The sequence below is a fragment of the Musca domestica genome, unplaced genomic scaffold (genome assembly GCF_030504385.1).
Source record: "Musca domestica strain aabys unplaced genomic scaffold, Musca_domestica.polishedcontigs.V.1.1 56, whole genome shotgun sequence".
NCBI lineage: Eukaryota > Metazoa > Arthropoda > Insecta > Diptera > Muscidae > Musca > Musca domestica.
In genome coordinates, this window is record NW_026712356.1 from 2,514,572 (window position 1) to 2,532,382 (window position 17,811).

Below are 17,811 nucleotides of genomic sequence, written 5' to 3' on the forward strand. Positions count from 1 at the left end.
CCACGCATGTCTACATTCATTGAAGTCTCATCAACGACTGAGATCACCGCAAACGTACTGTTTTGTGCATCTATGCCGTATTGCAATGTTTCCTATTCATCTTCTCTCAAAAATCGATGATTCTGCTTATTTACGACGCATTAAGAAAAAAATAATTTTCATAAAACTAGAATGCAGTCTTAAATAAGTTTTTTTAGTGTATTTATGTCAACAGACTATTTTAAAAACTAAAAATTGTTCCATTTCAGCTGCGCCAAAACATCAGGCGCATCTATTTTTTCATTTTACAAAAAATATATCACTCGTTTGGCTTAAATAGTTATAGAATTAGTTTTAAAACTCTCATTTAAGAAATTAGATTACCTTTTTAATTTTGGTTTTGTTTATTTTACCTTTTTTTAACAAAATTACTATATTGGAAAAACCCCACAAAATATTAATGAAATATTGAAAATTTTCCACAAAAATGAATCAAATAGGGGACAATGTTGTTTCATCCAAAATAATACATTTTGTTGCCCGTTAACGTGGAAAATGCGAATTTTTGTTGCATCTAAATTTAAAATAATTTCAAATTTATTCTTTTTAATTCAAAACAATACACATACAAAAATTGTGTATATGTTTTGACAGAATATGGGCACAAAAAGAAAAAAAATGTATTTACGGGCTATCTTTGTTCTAGTTTTTATATTTGTGCTATGAATAATAATATAATCTCTTCATTGTATGGATTAAATGTGATATGGCAACGCTGACATTTACAATTTGACATTTTGACAATTGAGTGTTTTGTTTTGATTCCAGAACTTTATCGTTATATTCGACTTACCTCAACTTTCTACGGCGTCTTTCATGACGCCAATAAACTCTGTACTGTGAATTCTTCTATTAAGTAAGGTGTGAAATTTTTACCGGAAAACAATAACAAAAACAAAAATATACACACTGTATTTAAAAATAACACAAACACGTTCTGTTATACAGATTTTCAATAATAAAAACATTAATTAAAACCACTTCCAAGGAGGCAAAGCAAACAGCCGACGGAATATGAACATTTGTATGAAGTTAACAAAGGCAACAGCTGTCATTACTGAGGAGGAGCACCAGGAACCGCAGGGAGATTTTCACATATAATTTCCCATATTTTAAATATGCTGTGAAAATTGGAGCAAGGTTAATTGATTATATTTCGATGACATTGTAGCTAAATAAGACCACTAGTGTACATTTTGCCGGCAAAGAATTGATGTCTTAGAAAGAAATAGAACTCACTGACAAAATGGCAAAAGAGTCGTTTCGTGAAAGACAAATGCAAGAACTGGAAGCGATAAAGGTAAACATCATAGACTATGCAATCGCACAAATACACCCAAGTATATACATATGTTTGTATGTTGTTGAGTAGGGTTATGTTTCATTGAAGAATATTTTGGTTTTAATTTGAGACGCAATTAATTTTTATGTTGTCTTCTTTGGTAGTCAATTTTTGGCAACGATGTTGAAGATTTGCGTCCATATAACAGCAGTGCCACACCTTCACAATGGAAACCAACGGATATTCGAATTATGCTGACACCGCTGAGAGATTCATCGAATGGCCAACCGGAGGTACATGTTCGTACCAAACTTCATGTGGTGTGTCCCTCCAAATATCCAAAGGTGTAAGTGTAATCATTTTTGTAATTGTGATAAGAAAAGAGCTCAGGAAAATACTATTTATTCCAATTGGAAGAGTTTTTTTTGTATCCTTTTTTTATTTTAAATCGAATTCAAGATTTTAAATAGAAACAAAATATTTTTATGCATATTTACATTTATTATATACTTATATGAAGAGCAAATTTAAAAAAAAAAAACATGTTAACTATATCATTGGATTGTTAAATTGAATATTATTTGAAGTAGTTTCCCGATGTTATTGAAAAGCTTGCGAAGGTCCTTTTCAGGTGGTATCAATTGAAACCAACTAAAGAATTTAAAAAGAATGGATATTAATGAAAAATAAATACTTTTCGAGATATTTTTCTTAAAAATCTCTGTTTTAAATAAAAAATCATGGTTTAAAGCTGACTTTAACTGTCTTTGTCAAAAAGTTCTATTAAAAGGAGAATCTTGCTCCAGTAGCTCAATGATTTATCTGCCCCAAGACCGACTTTTGCTGCTATTCATAAGGGACCGTTTGTAATCCATAGATATTTACAGTAAAATTCCAATTTAAAATAACATTTTTGCTTGCGTAGCTTTGTTTTGTATTGTGCAGGGTGAGATAAAAAAACTTTAATTTTATTGAATGAAAAAAAAAAACATGTCGGAAATACCATCCAATTTTGAAATAAGTGAGGATTTGTTCGAATTGGTCACCCTTGGCACGAATTATGGCCTTCAAACGGCCAATGAAACCGTCACACGATGCTCTGCTGTATTTTGGCTCATTCCCGGCGCGGGAATGTCACCATACTTGGGTGGCGCGTGCAGTGTGCGATGGTGCTGAGTCCTGTTGGAATGTCCAGGGTCTGCGGCCAAAATATTTGCGGGCCCAAGGCTTTAATACACCCTACAGAATATTTTCGCCATAATATTCGGCATTTATTCTGGATGCCACGGTCGATTAATAAAAGCGGAGAGCAACAATCTGGTGGCCAACCGAAGGTGCACATTTTCAGCTGGCCTCTTTGGCAAGTAAACACGATCATTTTTTTTTGCTGGACAACGAATGTTTTCTCATCGGAGAAAACTAAATTCGGCAGTTCACCACTTTCGGCCAAGCGAAGCAACTCTTTAGTTTTTTTTCGGACGAGTGGCTTAGAAATGACAGCAGTCTGCAGTTGATTGCAGTTTTTTCATCTCACCCTGTATTTGACACAAGACCGACTTTTGCTCATGTTCATAAGAGAACGTTTGTAATCCCTAGATATTTACAGTACCTTTTTTTACAGAACCTTTTTGTTTCCGTAGCCTAGTTTTTACCTGTCCACAGGAGTATCTGCCACCGAAATTCAGTCTATTCCATGGGCAGACCGACTCTTGTATTCTTTACTTGTTTCAAATCATTGAAAAGTACCCATTGTTACCTTTTAAACGACATCAATATTGTCTAGTTTAGAGAGTTTTCAAAACCCCTATCTCAGAAAGTATGAATTTCTCATTAATAACCATAATATTATTGTAATCAAAATAATATAGAATGCATAAATATATGAGGGGTGACCTGAAGGGAACTTGAAGCAATAAAAATATAATTTTTATGCCGAAAAAAATGATGGCAACGACTCCTCTCCAAAATTCAACTAGGCAGGGTAGCAAATTTAAAAAAAAAATCAGTTTTTTAGTAAAATCATCAACATAGGTTATTATCCTGAATTGAAGGCTAGATATTTTAAAAAATAAGCTTAAATTATTTAAATAAATATCAAAATTTTAATTATTATCTGATTTTATTTCTTAAACCGTTTCAGAGCACCCAAAGTCACCCTGGAAGAATCGAAAGGCATTTCGGATCAACTAATAGAGGAATTACTCCAAGAATTGCAGCAACAATCTCAAGAATTACGCGGAGAAGTTATGATCTATGAACTCGCCCAGACGGTACAAGCATTTCTGCTGAAACACAATAAACCACCACGTGGATCTTTTTATGATGAAATGTTACAACAAAAACAACAACGGGAACAGGAGTTACTTGATATGAAAAAACAACGTGAAAATCAAGAGAGACAAAATCTTATCGAGGAGGTTGAGCGGCGCAAAGAAATGTTTAAATCAGAGGCAAAACGACGTGAACCACGTCGCAGTATGAGCGAGTCGAATCATCGACATCCCAGCTCCTCGGAAAGTTCGGAGAGCTCGTCACCATATTATCGTGGGCAAATCTATCTCACAAGATGTGTGGAACATCGCAATAGTGAAACGTTATACTTCCACAAAGTGGGCCGACAAATAAGACGCGGCAGCTGTTTGGGACATTCACAAAAGGGCTGTATTGCCTATACAGGAATCGATATTGACACGGGTCAATTGGTCTACATCACTGAATGGAATATAAAATATTCTCAAATTGAACAACACTGTGGCGGGAGTGGCAAATGCCTATGGCTCACTTCCGAACCAAAATGTTCGGGCAGCCATCGTGTCGATGATATTATTGCATCGATAGAGAAACAAGTTAGCATTTTGGCCCAACTACATCATAAGAATCTCATCCAATATGAGTGTGTGCTGTGTATTAAACGCAAAGAAGGATTGTTGGTGTATTTGGTGCAGGATTTTGTATTTGGCACAAGTGTGTTTAGCATTTCATCAGCCCTGGGTTGGTGTATGGATGGTGTAAGAGGTGTGGCCAAAGGCGTATTGGAGGCTTTAGTGTTTCTACACAACAAAGGTGTTTCGCATAGCCATCTATTGGACACCACGGTGTTTATGGATAATAGTGGCACAATAAGAGTAACTGATTTTTCAATAGTTACAAATTTGTTGGAACTAATTGGTGGTTCAGGAGAGAGATCAACCCATGGAGATTTGCCAGCTTTGGGAACCCTGGTGGACAGTTTGATGAGTACGCACACACCAGAAATGCGGGATTTTATTGACAAGTAAGGTGCTCCTATTAACGATATTGTTTAGTATTCATTGAAGTGACAAATATTTTATCGTAGTTTGGATGTGGATATAACATTTCTTTTTTCCTATTTTAATTTGTAACTATTTCCATAAAAAAATCTTATTTATATAATTAAGTGGAATATCTTACAGATTGAGTCTTATATTATGCTTTTAATTATAGTAACACCTCTTACTGCGAATCAATTCAATCTCACTTATTAATTGAACCCCTGTGGCACTGCAGCCTATGTGAAACCTAATCTGTAACCATGTTCTACGATTTTTTCTATTATTACGATTGAAATCTTAAAAAATCTTCTGAGAATTAGACAGAGTGTATTTGAGAGTGTTAGAGTAGTCATGAATAGAAGTTTTTGGAACCGTCCATGGCCCTATGGGCTAGGTTACTGTACAAATTGAAAATAAATAAAAAAATATTTATTATCAACTGGTTTATGAACAATTCATTTGAGACAATTCACAAAAACAGAGATAGGATGTTTTTAAATATGTCGAAAACCTTTTTTAGTACAGCTAGAATTGCTCTGCCCTTTGGTTTTATCCCAGTTAATTCTTCCATATTTTGTTTCCTTTTATATTTTCATTCGAAAAAATCCTTTACTTTGAATATTTCTCTAATAAACAGAATTATCAATTTTAATATCTCCAATACTCGATAACATTCCTTAACTACTCGATCATTCTAATAAGATTACCTATTTTTTCAGATGCCATTCAGATCGTACATTATCCGCATCCGAACTTTTGGAACATCCATTTCTCCGTTGCTCTCTGTTCACAAATGAGGATAAAGAAAATCAACATCTAACCATGGCGCTGACCACATACAAAACCAATGGCGGTGGTGGCAAACCATCTTTAGCGGTAGCTCCACTAAATTTAAAGCAACGTAACAATGTAACAGCACAACCAACCACACCACAAGCGTTAGCACCATTTTCCATACCATCTTTACCCACCTCACAGTCTCGGCTACGGACGGAATTTGAAGTTCTTATGTATCTGGGCAAGGGAGCTTTTGGAGATGTTCTCAAAGTGCGAAATATACTTGATAATCGTGAATATGCCATAAAACGTATACCGCTACCGGCACGTAGCAAACAGCTATACAAGAAAATGACGAGGGAAGTGGAATTGTTGTCACGACTAAATCATGAAAATGTAGTGCGATACTTCAACAGTTGGATAGAAAGTGTCAATGAGGAAGATGTCGAAGAAATGGATAAATTGGTGTCCGGCGATTGGTCCATGAGCGTGGAAAGTATTAAACCCCCGAAATCACCGCAAGTCACTAATGCTACCACAGAGACTGAAACGGATTCATCAAGCCTCTGGAATGGTTATATACCACATATGGATGATTCCGATTCGGATGGAATTGAATTTGTTGATTCGAATGGCGAAGCGGCAGTATATGATGATGAAGATGATGACGATGTGGATGAAGTTGATTCGGAAATATCGAAGGTACTATCGCCAAAACCCATTATGCAAATCATGTACATACAAATGGAATTTTGTGAAAAATGTACCCTTCGAACGGCCATCGATGATAATTTATATTCAAATACTGATCGTCTGTGGCGTCTATTTCGCGAAATTGCCGAAGGCCTGTCACACATTCATCAACAGGGTATTATACATCGAGATTTGAAACCTGTTAACATTTTCTTGGACTCTCACGATCAAATTAAGATTGGTGATTTTGGTCTGGCCACTACAAGTTTCTTGGCATTACAATCGCATCAAGAGCAAAACACACAACAAAATCATGCTTCTCAAATAACGTCCATGGAAGATGGTACCGGAACAGGCAAAGTGGGTACCACCTTGTATGTTGCCCCTGAATTGACGGGCAATGCTTCTAAATCAACCTACAGCCAAAAGGTTGATATGTATACGTTGGGTATCATCCTATTCGAAATGTGCCATTCTCCATTTGCCACAGGCATGGAGCGAGCTGAAACTATTATAAAACTACGGAGTCCCAATATTGTTATACCAAATTATATGCTAACAAATCCCAAAAATGAAAAGACTGTAAAGGTATGATTTCAAAATCTACAACCTACGGAATAAAATCTAATAAAGGTCTTTTAATTTCAGCTCCTGCGTTGGCTTTTAAATCATGATCCCTCACAAAGACCCACGGCTGAAGAATTATTGGTATCTGATCTACTGCCACCGGCCCAGCTAGAGGCCAGTGAATTGCAAGAAATGCTGAAAAATGCTCTGGCCAATCCACAAAGTAAAGCCTACAAACATATAGTAGCACGTTGCCTGCAACAAGAAAGCGATGAGGTTTTGGAACACACCTACCACATGGGTGGTAGTCGCGCTATGAAATCCTGGAATACTCCAGTTGTTCTTGAAAGCCTGGTAACTCTGAGTCCATTGATTGAATTTGTCAAGGGCAAGGTGGTTTCACTGTTTCGTAAACATGGCGCCATTGAAGTTGATACACCGCTAATGTCTCCTTTAACTAAACACACCAATCATTGGGTAAATCCGGTAAAACTTATGACACACTCTGGTTGTGTGGTAGTTTTACCAAGTGATTTACGCACTGAATTCGCCCGTCACATCGCCATGAGTGGGGTGAATATGATACGACGTTATTGTGTGGATCGTGTATATCGTGAGGAAAAAGTGTTCAACTTCCATCCGAAACAAAACTACGAATGTGCTTTCGATATCATTTCACCCCATTCCGCAAGCCATTTAGTTGATGCCGAGCTTTTATCCTTGGCCTTCGAAATAGCTTCGGAAATCCCAAATCCAAGGGAAAAGAATGTGATGATACGCATGAATCACACCAATCTTTTGCGAGCCATACTCCTATACTGTAATGTACCGAAGGAAATGTATGGAGATCTTTTTGCTAGCATATTGGATTACATTGAAGGACGTATATCGAAATTTCAGTTTCATTCGATTGTGAATAGCATTATGGAAAAATCCCGAACATCGGGTTCGGCTCTAATTGATTTATTGCTGGCAAATTTCCAAATGAGTGGTAAAAATAGTGCCGATGATTCGTCGCTAAGATCTTTGGTAAAAGGTAAAGGAGAGGCAGCTTCTCTTGCAAAGGGTGCGCTAAGAGAAATGGAGTCGATTGTTTTGTTAGCTCAAAGCCTGGGTGTAAAATGTCCGATACACATTTTTGCTGGTTTACCCATTAACTATGAACGAGCAGCTGCGGGTGGCCTAATATGGCAAATGATTGCCGATGTTAAGCCAAATCGTTCATCCCGCCCATCTGTACTGGCTGTGGGAGAACGTTACGACAGTATGTTAATGGATTTCCAAAAACAAGCCCAAGGTTTCAATCCAAATTTACCGAATCGTTGTATAAGTGGTGCAGGCCTTTCTTTCTCCTTGGATAAACTTGTGGCTGCCATGGGCTCGGAAGATTCCCAAAAATGTCGAACTATAGATGTGGGTGTATGTGTCTCGGGATCGAGGCCTCCCCTTAAAGATGTTACATACATTATGCGTCTGCTGTGGTCAGCTGGTATACGATGCAGTTTTATCGAATCGGTAACATGTAGCGGTGATGAATCTCAAGATTTAGCCAAGCTGGGGGCTAGCCATGTTATATTGGTTGCCGAAAATGGGGCATTGCGTATTCGGTCGTGGGAAAGGGAACGTTTCCAAGAACGTCATGTTACCCGTTCAGAATTGGCAGATTTTATACAAAAATTATCGGTGCGCCAAGAAAACAATTACAACGCATCCAGCGAATATTCCGTTCAACAGACAAATACAAATTATGGTGGTTTTGGCGGTGGAGGTGGCAGTGGCAGCTATGGCAGTCGTGGTGATAATGCCCTTAGTACCTCGGCGTCGGGTACAAATGTTAAGAATATCATAAGTTCAAGCAGTCTCAGTAATTTACCGAATATACAAGTTATATTTTCTTTGACACAAGATAAACTGTCGGCAAACTATCGTAGACGTTTGGAGAATCAGGTGAGTGATGGAAATTGTTGTTGTTTAATTTAAAAGAAATATTTAAAGAATTTGTTTTGTAGGTAACACAACAAATGTCTTCAACTCTGGCACAATTTGCTAAAACAGAAAACATTGCCGTATTGGTTGTTGAGTTATCACCATGTACATTAAATGGCATTGTAGCAGCTATTAATCCACGAGCTGTAGATCGCAAAGAGACTGAACAAGAAATTAATAGCGTAATTGATAGGTGAGTTATCAAAGGTCGATTGCATTTGGGGGTGTTTATGTTTTACGCCTAAAACTATGTACCAAAAGTCGCTGAGCCCTATTTTGTTTAGGTTAAGCTTATCCTTTTCCTGGCATTCTTAGTTTCAATTGAAAGAACTCCAAGCTCATCCGTCGAAAATGGGATTTTCAATGTAGATCCTCGCTTTACATAAGCAGATGTTTTTCGCACATAATTTTCAGTGTTTGACTAGAGCTTGAATTCAAACAAATATTCAAACTGCATCCTCAAAACTTTCCAATACAATTATAATGAATGATTTTTTTTTTTATTTCAGGTTCCCAAAAAATCGTCGATACATTTCAGATATATGTGAAGAAATTGTAGATTACATTACCGATTCGAAAATAACCATAGTTGCCTTATATAGCATAACTGATTCATACTATCGCGTTATAATATGAATAGAAAAGAAGAGTGTCGAATACAACACATCAACTATTGAGGAGTGTCATAATCATTCAACTAGATATTGACATGGCAACTACTTTAAATACATGATTTGAGATGCTCGAAATATGGTTATCCTTACCTAAAATATCCTATTGACGAAACGGTCCTTTCTGAAAGTTTCACATCGATTTTTTACATTTTACAAAAGGAAAAATCAACAAGAAACAATACCCACAAAATCAACTGGTAATATGGCTGTAACTGCAAAAAATGTAAATTGTCTCCACCTCTTAAAAATAATAAAAAAATAAATTTATAAATTCTATTTAAAATAATCATATCTTCCAATGTTAAATATACCATAATTTATAATCTCAATATAGAATTTTGTATAAAAAAATGTTTAACTATTCCTTAGCTATTTGAGTTTGAGAAATAACCATTGTTGAATTACATGTGAAATTATTTTTCATTTATTTTCATAATTTCAAAATATTGAAAAGTTTCATTTTCGCATTTGCATTTCCAAGACTTGCAAAACTTTTTATTTTCATTTTTTTCTTTAAGATTTTTATACATTTCTAAAGATAACAAATGTAAAACATTCATTTTTTTATCGAACAAAATCATAAAAAATAAAACAACTATTTAAAATTACTTAGAATAACAAATATTATTTATACCTATTTAGTTTTTGGTAAACAAGGACTACTATGATCATGAGGATGTAGATGGTGAGTTTTCATTTTGTACATCGTTGGCATTGGATTTGTTAAGGCTACGTATAATGCTGGTAGTGGGTTGTAGAACTTTACGTGAGAGACGCATAAAACCTGAGACAGGATCACGGCCAAAGTATTTCACTTGAATTTCTTGGCCAACTTCAAGGCCCAAGGCAGAGGGATGGGCAACCTGCAAGAAAAAGGCAAAGGAATGAATGTAACAATAACTGAAATGGCCTCACGCATTATTACTTTTCTTTGATCCAATTGTGAATTATGCAGTAAAGCTGGAGGCATGTTATTATATAATATGACCATAACTCCAGTATCACGTATTTCCGTAATTTTTGCCGTATAAATGCCACCAAATTCTAAATCAGGTATTCTTTCCTTCGGCACTAAGAATGTATCAATCATTTCCTTGGCTTCATGCATTGCTGACTGGGATGGTGCAAACAGAGTAAATGTTGTCTCATCTTCAGTCGTTGCTGTACAACCGGTTTCAACGTAAAGCTTTTTCAAATTTATGCCACCTGGTCCAATTAACTGGGCCCGTTGTTGAGGTTCCACGGTAATGCGCTCCGTAACTGGCCAACAATCTTTTTTCACTTTTCTTGGTTCGCGTATTGCCTCCCCCATTATGTCCAATATTTTTGCTTTGGCATCGGTGGCTTTTTGTAGTGCTTCCATAACAACTTTTAATGGAATGCCTGGTATTTTCAAATCAGCTTGTATTGCAGTGAAACCTTTACGAGTACCCGCAACTTTCATATCCATATCACCTAGATAGTCTTCTATGCCCAAAATATCGGTTAAAATACGATAGTCTTGTAAGTGTTTGGTGTCATTATTTTCATATTTTGTCACAAGACCAATGGCAACACCGGCCGCAGGTGATGAAACGGGTACACCGGCGTCCATTAATGCCATAGAGCCACCACAAACAGTTGCCATAGAACTGGAACCGTTCGATTCGAGCACTTCTGATGTCAGTCTTACAGTAAAGGGAAAATCATTTGGCAGTGTAGGTACTAAGGCTTTTTCCGCTAAGGCTCCGTGTCCCAATTCCCTTCGGCCAACACCACCAACGCGGCCCACTTCACCGGTGGCATATGGAGGGAATTCATAGTGTAACATAAAGTTTTTGGCTTTTACTCCACTGTAAAATAAAAAAGCAATTGGTAAATAAAATGAAAATTTAGTAAATTATACAAAAAGAAAATAACATACGCAAATATCGTCGATTCCTAGATATATATATTTATAACCAATGGTTCTTAGCTTATACAAATATATATGTAGGAATCGACGATATTTGCGTATGTTATTCTCTTTTTGTATAATTTACTGAATTTTATACATATTAAATGAAATGTTATGACGATTTCAACGCTCAGATCAAATTGAACTTTTTACCTTTCCAAAGCTGATAAAGTATCCAGTTTCATGGCAGATTCTTGGGAATCTAAAGATACAGTACAGAACACTTGAGTTTGGCCTCGTTGAAATAGAGCCGAGCCATGTAAAGGTTTATACAAATCCACCTAAAAGGTAAGTGATATATTTTTTAAATATTTAAATTATTTATAAAAAATGTCACTTACCTCACAGCTAATATTTCTTAAACTATCAAAATCACGACCATCACATCTGCGATCAGTTTCAAATATCAATTCTCTAAATATCGTTTTACAAAAACGATTAAACTCGTCAGTTATAAGGGCTGGTTCGGTATCGGGATAGCTGGACCACACCTTGTCAATTACATTTGTGCGTACATCATTTACAGCCACATCACGGGATATTTTGTCATGACTAGCATCTTGGAAGATTTCACGTAAACGCATTTCACTCATGCTACGCACTGCAGCGGAAATTTCCTCACCAACTGTGGTGATTTGTTCCAATGGTCTCTTCTCTTTGCCATGAAGTTTTTGCAGACGTTCAATTTCTGAAACTATACTTTGAGCTTCTCGTGTTCCTTGCTTTATGGCCTTGAGGAGATCCTGTTGCAATACTACATTGCCCTTGCCCTCTAACATAACGACGAGATTTTGTTTGGTAGCTGATACCACTAAATCCAACTGGGAAGATTGAAGTTCACGGCGTGTGGGATTGACAATTATTTCACCATCACAAAGACCTAATCTGCAAAAACAAAAAATATAAGTTAAATACTTTTAGGTTGTTAGAGATTATGTTTTACCTTACAGCTCCAATGGGGCCATACCACGGTATGTCACTTAAACTTAAAGCCAATGAAGAGGCATTCAAAGCCAACACATCGGGCGAATATACAGCATCCATGGCCAACATATTACACACCAATTGGGTTTCTGTTCTATACTCGGCGGGGAACAGTGGTCTCACAGATCTGTCAATAAGACGAGCCGATAAAATTTCTTTTTCCGATGGACCCATTTCACGGCGAAAGAAATTGGTTGGAATACGACCAGAGGCTGCTGTTTTCAAACGATAATCCACTACAAGAGGTGTGAAATTTGTGCCCGGTGTTGGTTTTTGCTTTGAGACAGCAGTTACCATAACAGCCGTATCGCCCATTTCACACACGGCAGTGGCATTGGCGAATCGGGCATATTTGCCCGCTGTCATAATGAGATTTCGTCTGTAATAGAATACAAATTGAATTTCAAAGAAATAAACAAGATTTTTTTTGCCTGCATAACTACTCACCCATTTGAAAATTTTACCTCTAATTGTGGTCCTTCTGTGTTGGATGTATGTAAAAGGTTTCTTGGTGTAAAGGAATGATTACGCAGTCTAAAGTTGAGCAGTTTCAAATAGTTTGTGGGATACTTCATCGCTAATTTAATTTACGAAATCGAGAATTGTTATAAAATAATCCCAAGCCGTCAAAGAAATTCCTCCTCACCTTCCGCAACACGACAACAGCTGATTTGTGGCACATGGAACGATTTTAATAATATAACAGTGCCCTCTGGTGGCAAGAAAATGTGAAATGCTGAGAATGTTAGTGGTGCCATACAACATTAAAAAGCGTTCGTATAACATAAAAGCATGTTTACATATGCGATTTAATTCAAAAGTATTTTTTTACACTCCACCCATGGTAGAAGAATATAGGTAGACGCGTCGACACAGCTGCTGGGACAATGAACTGTCAAACCAATTTTGGAATTGAAAATGTTGAATGAAAAATTATTTAAATTTGCAAAATTTTTTGAAAAACGCGAATTATAATAGCCTCCTTCTGACTTAGAATAAGAAAACATATAAAAATCTACATATATTTTAAAAAACATTTCAATTTTTTGACATATCAATGCTCCCAAGCGTTGATGCATCTACCTGTATTCTTCTGCCATGACTCCATCCATGGTAGAAAAATAAATTGGAAACATTGATATTTCACAATTTTTAAAGTGTTTTGTCAAAAATATGTGGATTTGTATATATTTTCCTATACGACGCTAATCGGAGGTTTTTATGATATGTACTTTTTAACAAAGACAGTTCAATGTCCCAGCAGCTGTGTCGATGCGATTACCTTTATTATTTTACCATGCCTCCACCATAGTATGTACGGTATATTAAATTTATCATTCATAACACCTCGAACCCCCACAAAGCATATATATTCCTGATTAGCATCAAATTCTATGTCGATTTAGCGATGTCCGTCCGTCTGTGGAAATCACTCAAGCTTCCGAACGAAATGAAGTAGGTTGATAAAATTTTACTCAAATTTGTATTATGTCTGCAGGATTTTTGGTATTGAAAATGGGTTATACCTCCATACAATGGTACCTCCCTTTTTCGGTATTTTGTTGATTTTAGCGACATTATTCACCGGAATTGTTTCAAATTTGGTATTAGAAGTTCATAATGGATACTACAGCCTAAGAAAGAAAATTGTCTGTGAAGGTCCACATCTTCGAATAGCCCCCATATAGCTGTACCCCCCGATATTCGGTATTTTGACGATTTTAGCGACATTATTCAACGGAATTGTTTGTTGCGTAACACCTGATACAGCGCTATGGTGGGGTTTCATCTAGCTCAGTCGGGGCACCAGTTTAGGGGTGAATTCCCAACCCTGCCACCATCAGCCCTAGGGGTCGAACAATCAAAAAGGAACAACATGAATTTACAACAAACAAATCAAAATAAAACGACGAAACACATACGACCATAACACGGGAAATTGGCGTTAATAATTCCCACACTTAGCCCGCCCAACCTTGACCCTTAGATCCTCATCCAAGATTTCGATTCAATTTATAAGGGCCCCGTTTTCCACACACACTTACCTTACTTCAACATCATCCTATTTTCCTCCCTAACAAAAAAACACTAGCAATTCATATTAATCTAAACACTTAGACATTAAAACAATTTATTGGTTTCATTATTTTCTTGTCAGAATTCTAAATTTCTAACAGTACGTTTACATATAAAGGGGTTAACCTACTGGATTTGGATTAAACTTGTCATATCCATTACCTATACTTCAAATAAATCCTCTTGAAGTAGGTTAACCCTACAAAAACCTCTAACATAAACATGACATAACACCTGACACATCGATAAGTCAACACCTCGGACTACCACCTTATCCTATTGAATTTCGGTCAACTCGGGGCGCTTTTCTAAATTATTTCCTCACCCAAAAGAGCTCTCTTATGTGGTTCTAAGGGACATTAATATTCGATCCCACAATAAATTAATTTCTAATAGGATTTTCTGGGATAACCCTACACTTGTCGCATTCTATCTGGCGTTAAAAACTTTTACAATTCTTTTTCAGATTTTCTAATGTTTCATTTCCATTTCTCCCTTTTAGATGTTAATAATCACTCAGGCTCTGGGCATTAATATTGCAAACAACGTTGCTCATCGCCGGTAAGTAGATCTTTTTTCTTTTAAGTATTGTTACCTGGTCAGCATATACATATTTGATCTTATTATTCCAGGTTTTTGGACATCACGGACTTAGGCACAATGAATACTTCAATGGTAGTTGGTGCTGACTTAATTTGCTGCCGTTCCAGTGGACAGTTCACTTGGCTTGGAATAAATCCTTCTTGGAAACAATTAATTCCGCCAAGGAATTCAACATAAATTTTTGGCTGACCTCCTTCGTTCATAGAATCGGAGACACAAACATTTAAACACCATTAATATAATACAATACAACACAATACTGACTTTAACTTGTTCGCACAAACGCATTCACACACAACAATAAAACACAAGTGTTAATTAAACACAAAAACAAAATTTAATTTAATTTTTGGGAGATTTTCTTCAAGTATATTTTAATTAGCAAATAAAAATGTCTTCTTTGCTAATACATCAAACAAACTGCCTCGATTTTTCCCCGATATGCCTTTTATAAGGCCGCAGCAATTTACAATTTTCCGGGATTCTCGCGCAATTTTCCTGATTCATCAAATTACCTTTATCGTACACATTAGAGTTGTATTTCTCGGGTTTATGTTTTACACCGGTTGGCAACACTGATTTCTTCAACTTCTGCACCGAGCTTAACATATCCGGTTCATTTTTTCCTGACCGGTAGAAAGCAAATACATCACATCGGGACTTGCTGCTAATTATTTTTCTTAAATTAAAATAAAAAACCACATGCAACATGTTTCAAATTTGGTATTTGATGTTTATAATGAATACTACAGCCTATGACAGAAAATTGTCTGTCCCATATTGTAGTATTTCCCGATGTTCTGTATTTTGATGATTCAGGTCCATGTCGTCTTATAGACCCTAATATAATGGCTACATTCGGTATTTTTAAGATTTTAATAGAATTTTTAACGAATTTTATTTTTTTGAAAACTGCCAAATTCGTTCCAAATGGTAGAGGGTATTCAAAGTTCGGCCCGGCTGAACTTACAGATTTTTTACTTGGTTTTATTATTACTTGATGTAATTCGAAATATTAAAAGTCTGTTTTTACTGGCTAGAGACATATCTTACATTCATACAAATGGAATTTCTATAATAAAGAAATTGAGAATTTTTCATCGATTTTGTATCAGGCCAAGACTTCACAAACATTAATAATTTCAAATAAATATCAATTAAAAATTTTAACAGCTCCAAATTTTATCTACAGATTCCAACCTTATTAACTTTGGCTGAATTAAAACCAGCATAGGCAGCCTTGGCTAATTTCAACATATCATCCATAATATCACCAGCTCCATTCAAACCAAGCCGCTGTTGGACAGGTATTTCGAAAAACATCCAAATTTGCATTTCCTGTTCGGCAGAGTAATAATCCCGTATGGTATCCACCAACATTGAAGTATTGCCCCTGGGTCTTATATCCAAATTTGCCAAACACGTACTCAGGGCCACTTTACCATCCGTATCCAATTTGCCGGCAACAATTTGCATATAGGAAAATTTCACCTCATACATTATACGATTTCTATCCGAAAAGCTGAATAGAAAATCCAAACACTCTTGACCCTGACAACCGGCAACTAACTGCTGATAATCACCATTTAGCCATCGTTGCAGATCCATTGTGCTTAGGAATTTCTTGCGGCGTGTAGGCCTGCCCAACAAATTGACCATATCGAATTTACGTATGTCGAAATATTCACATTGGATGCAGCTCAAACTTAGCTGGGCCGATTGCATTCGCTTGTCGACCTCACAGACCAGCAAATGATTGAGAACTGCGGCCGATGATTCACGTTTCGCCACACATCGTATCATGCAACAGTTTCGTTGTTGTAGCAACAAATGTGCCATCATCGAAGCCATCTCAGAACGTGTCCGGGCGTCAAAACCATTGCCAACGCAATCGAAATGCAATTTAGCCTTTGAAGGTGAGGATGATGATGATGACAAACTGGAAAATTGAGACGATGATTTCCGATTGACTTGTAACGTGTCGTAACCCAATGCAACAAAAGGGTCAGTCAGCTCGGGTCTAGCACGAACTTGTACCAGCGTTAATTTCGAGTGGGAGGCATTTTGTGATCCCAATTTATTTAGTTGAACGATTACGCGATGTTTTTCCGAAACTGCTTTTTCCAAAGAATGCATTCTTGCAAATTTCAAGTTTTCAAAGGGAGTTTTGAATTGTGATTTCTTTTTTTTTGTGGTAAAATTTAGAATTTGAACTAACACAAATTAATGATTTCTTATGGTGTTGCCGTGGTACAATAATTTGAAAATTTTCAAAATTTCAATTAAATCCAAGACCTATATAAAGTCGGACAAGAAAATTGTTATTGACAATAAGTTGAAATGTAATTAGTAGGTATGGCTCAATTGGGAATTGACGTACTTGACAAACATAGTTATCCGAAGGGCTTACTGGCCGACCTTATTTTGCCCTTGATTGAATTCAATTAAATCAAGGAAGGACACTGCTACCAATCCTTAAAGAATGATCGAAATCGGAGTCATTCTTACAAGGGGACTAAGCTTTTATACCCTCCACCATAGTATGGGGTGAATATAAAGTTTGTCATTTCGTTTGTAACACCTCGAGGTATACATTTTCCCCACAAAGTATATATACAGGGTGAGATAAAAAAACCGCAACAATGTCAAACGCTATAATTTTTACATTTTTTTTAATTTTATTGAATGAAAGCAAAAAATGTCGGAAATAGAATCAACTTTTAGAATAAGTTTAGACTTGTTCGAATTGGTCATCTTTGTCACGAATTATGGCCTTCAAACGGCCAATGAAACCGTCACACGCTGCCCCGAATTTTGCTCAGCTGTATTTTGTGCCATTCCCGCGAAGCGCTTGTTTGAGGTGATCGACACTTTGGTATTTTTTAGTGCCAACCTTGCCAG

The 17,811-nt window shown here is 36.5% G+C and overlaps 3 protein-coding genes across 3 annotated transcripts; 1 reads left to right on the plus strand and 2 right to left on the minus strand.

Annotated features, from left to right (window-relative positions):
• The first annotated feature begins 865 nt into the window (after positions 1 to 865).
• LOC131805442 (eIF-2-alpha kinase GCN2) lies at positions 866 to 9,919 on the plus strand. Its single transcript, XM_059128593.1, has 7 exons — positions 866 to 1,339; positions 1,486 to 1,667; positions 3,462 to 4,595; positions 5,334 to 6,672; positions 6,733 to 8,598; positions 8,661 to 8,830; positions 9,147 to 9,919. Exons 1-7 carry the CDS (start codon positions 1,286 to 1,288, stop codon positions 9,271 to 9,273), a joined length of 4,872 nt encoding a protein of 1,623 aa, XP_058984576.1. The 5' UTR covers positions 866 to 1,285; the 3' UTR covers positions 9,274 to 9,919.
• On the minus strand, positions 9,713 to 12,911 carry LOC101888547 (polyribonucleotide nucleotidyltransferase 1, mitochondrial). The gene is made up of 6 exons (XM_005188609.4): positions 12,679 to 12,911; positions 12,191 to 12,610; positions 11,589 to 12,132; positions 11,401 to 11,528; positions 10,237 to 11,143; positions 9,713 to 10,174 (listed from the first exon to the last, which is right to left on the minus strand). The coding sequence occupies exons 1-6, from the start codon at positions 12,804 to 12,806 to the stop codon at positions 9,980 to 9,982; spliced, it is 2,322 nt and encodes a 773-aa protein (XP_005188666.2). The 5' UTR covers positions 12,807 to 12,911; the 3' UTR covers positions 9,713 to 9,979.
• Positions 12,912 to 16,092: 3,181 nt separating this feature from the next.
• Positions 16,093 to 17,046, minus strand: LOC131805449 (uncharacterized). Its single transcript, XM_059128610.1, has one exon. The coding sequence runs from the start codon at positions 17,044 to 17,046 to the stop codon at positions 16,093 to 16,095; it is 954 nt and encodes a 317-aa protein (XP_058984593.1).
• Between the last annotated feature and the right edge of the window lie 765 nt (positions 17,047 to 17,811).

What these genes read in the sequence shown, in the direction of transcription:
- LOC101888547 (XM_005188609.4), bottom strand. Translation starts at nt 12,806, where the DNA reads ATGAAGTATCCCACAAACTATTTGAAACTGCTCAACTTTAGACTGCGT. An exon ending in GGCCCCATTGGAGCTGTAAG is followed by an intron (nt 12,133 to 12,190) that starts GTAAAACATAAT and finishes TTGTTTTTGCAG; the next exon opens with ATTAGGTCTTTGTGATGGTG. An exon ending in TAAGAAATATTAGCTGTGAG is followed by an intron (nt 11,529 to 11,588) that starts GTAAGTGACATT and finishes CTTACCTTTTAG; the next exon opens with GTGGATTTGTATAAACCTTT.
- LOC131805442 (XM_059128593.1), top strand. Translation starts at nt 1,286, where the DNA reads ATGGCAAAAGAGTCGTTTCGTGAAAGACAAATGCAAGAACTGGAAGCG. An exon ending in CCCTCCAAATATCCAAAGGT is followed by an intron (nt 1,668 to 3,461) that starts GTAAGTGTAATC and finishes AAACCGTTTCAG; the next exon opens with AGCACCCAAAGTCACCCTGG. An exon ending in GTAGACGTTTGGAGAATCAG is followed by an intron (nt 8,599 to 8,660) that starts GTGAGTGATGGA and finishes TTTGTTTTGTAG; the next exon opens with GTAACACAACAAATGTCTTC.
- LOC131805449 (XM_059128610.1), bottom strand. Translation starts at nt 17,046, where the DNA reads ATGCATTCTTTGGAAAAAGCAGTTTCGGAAAAACATCGCGTAATCGTT.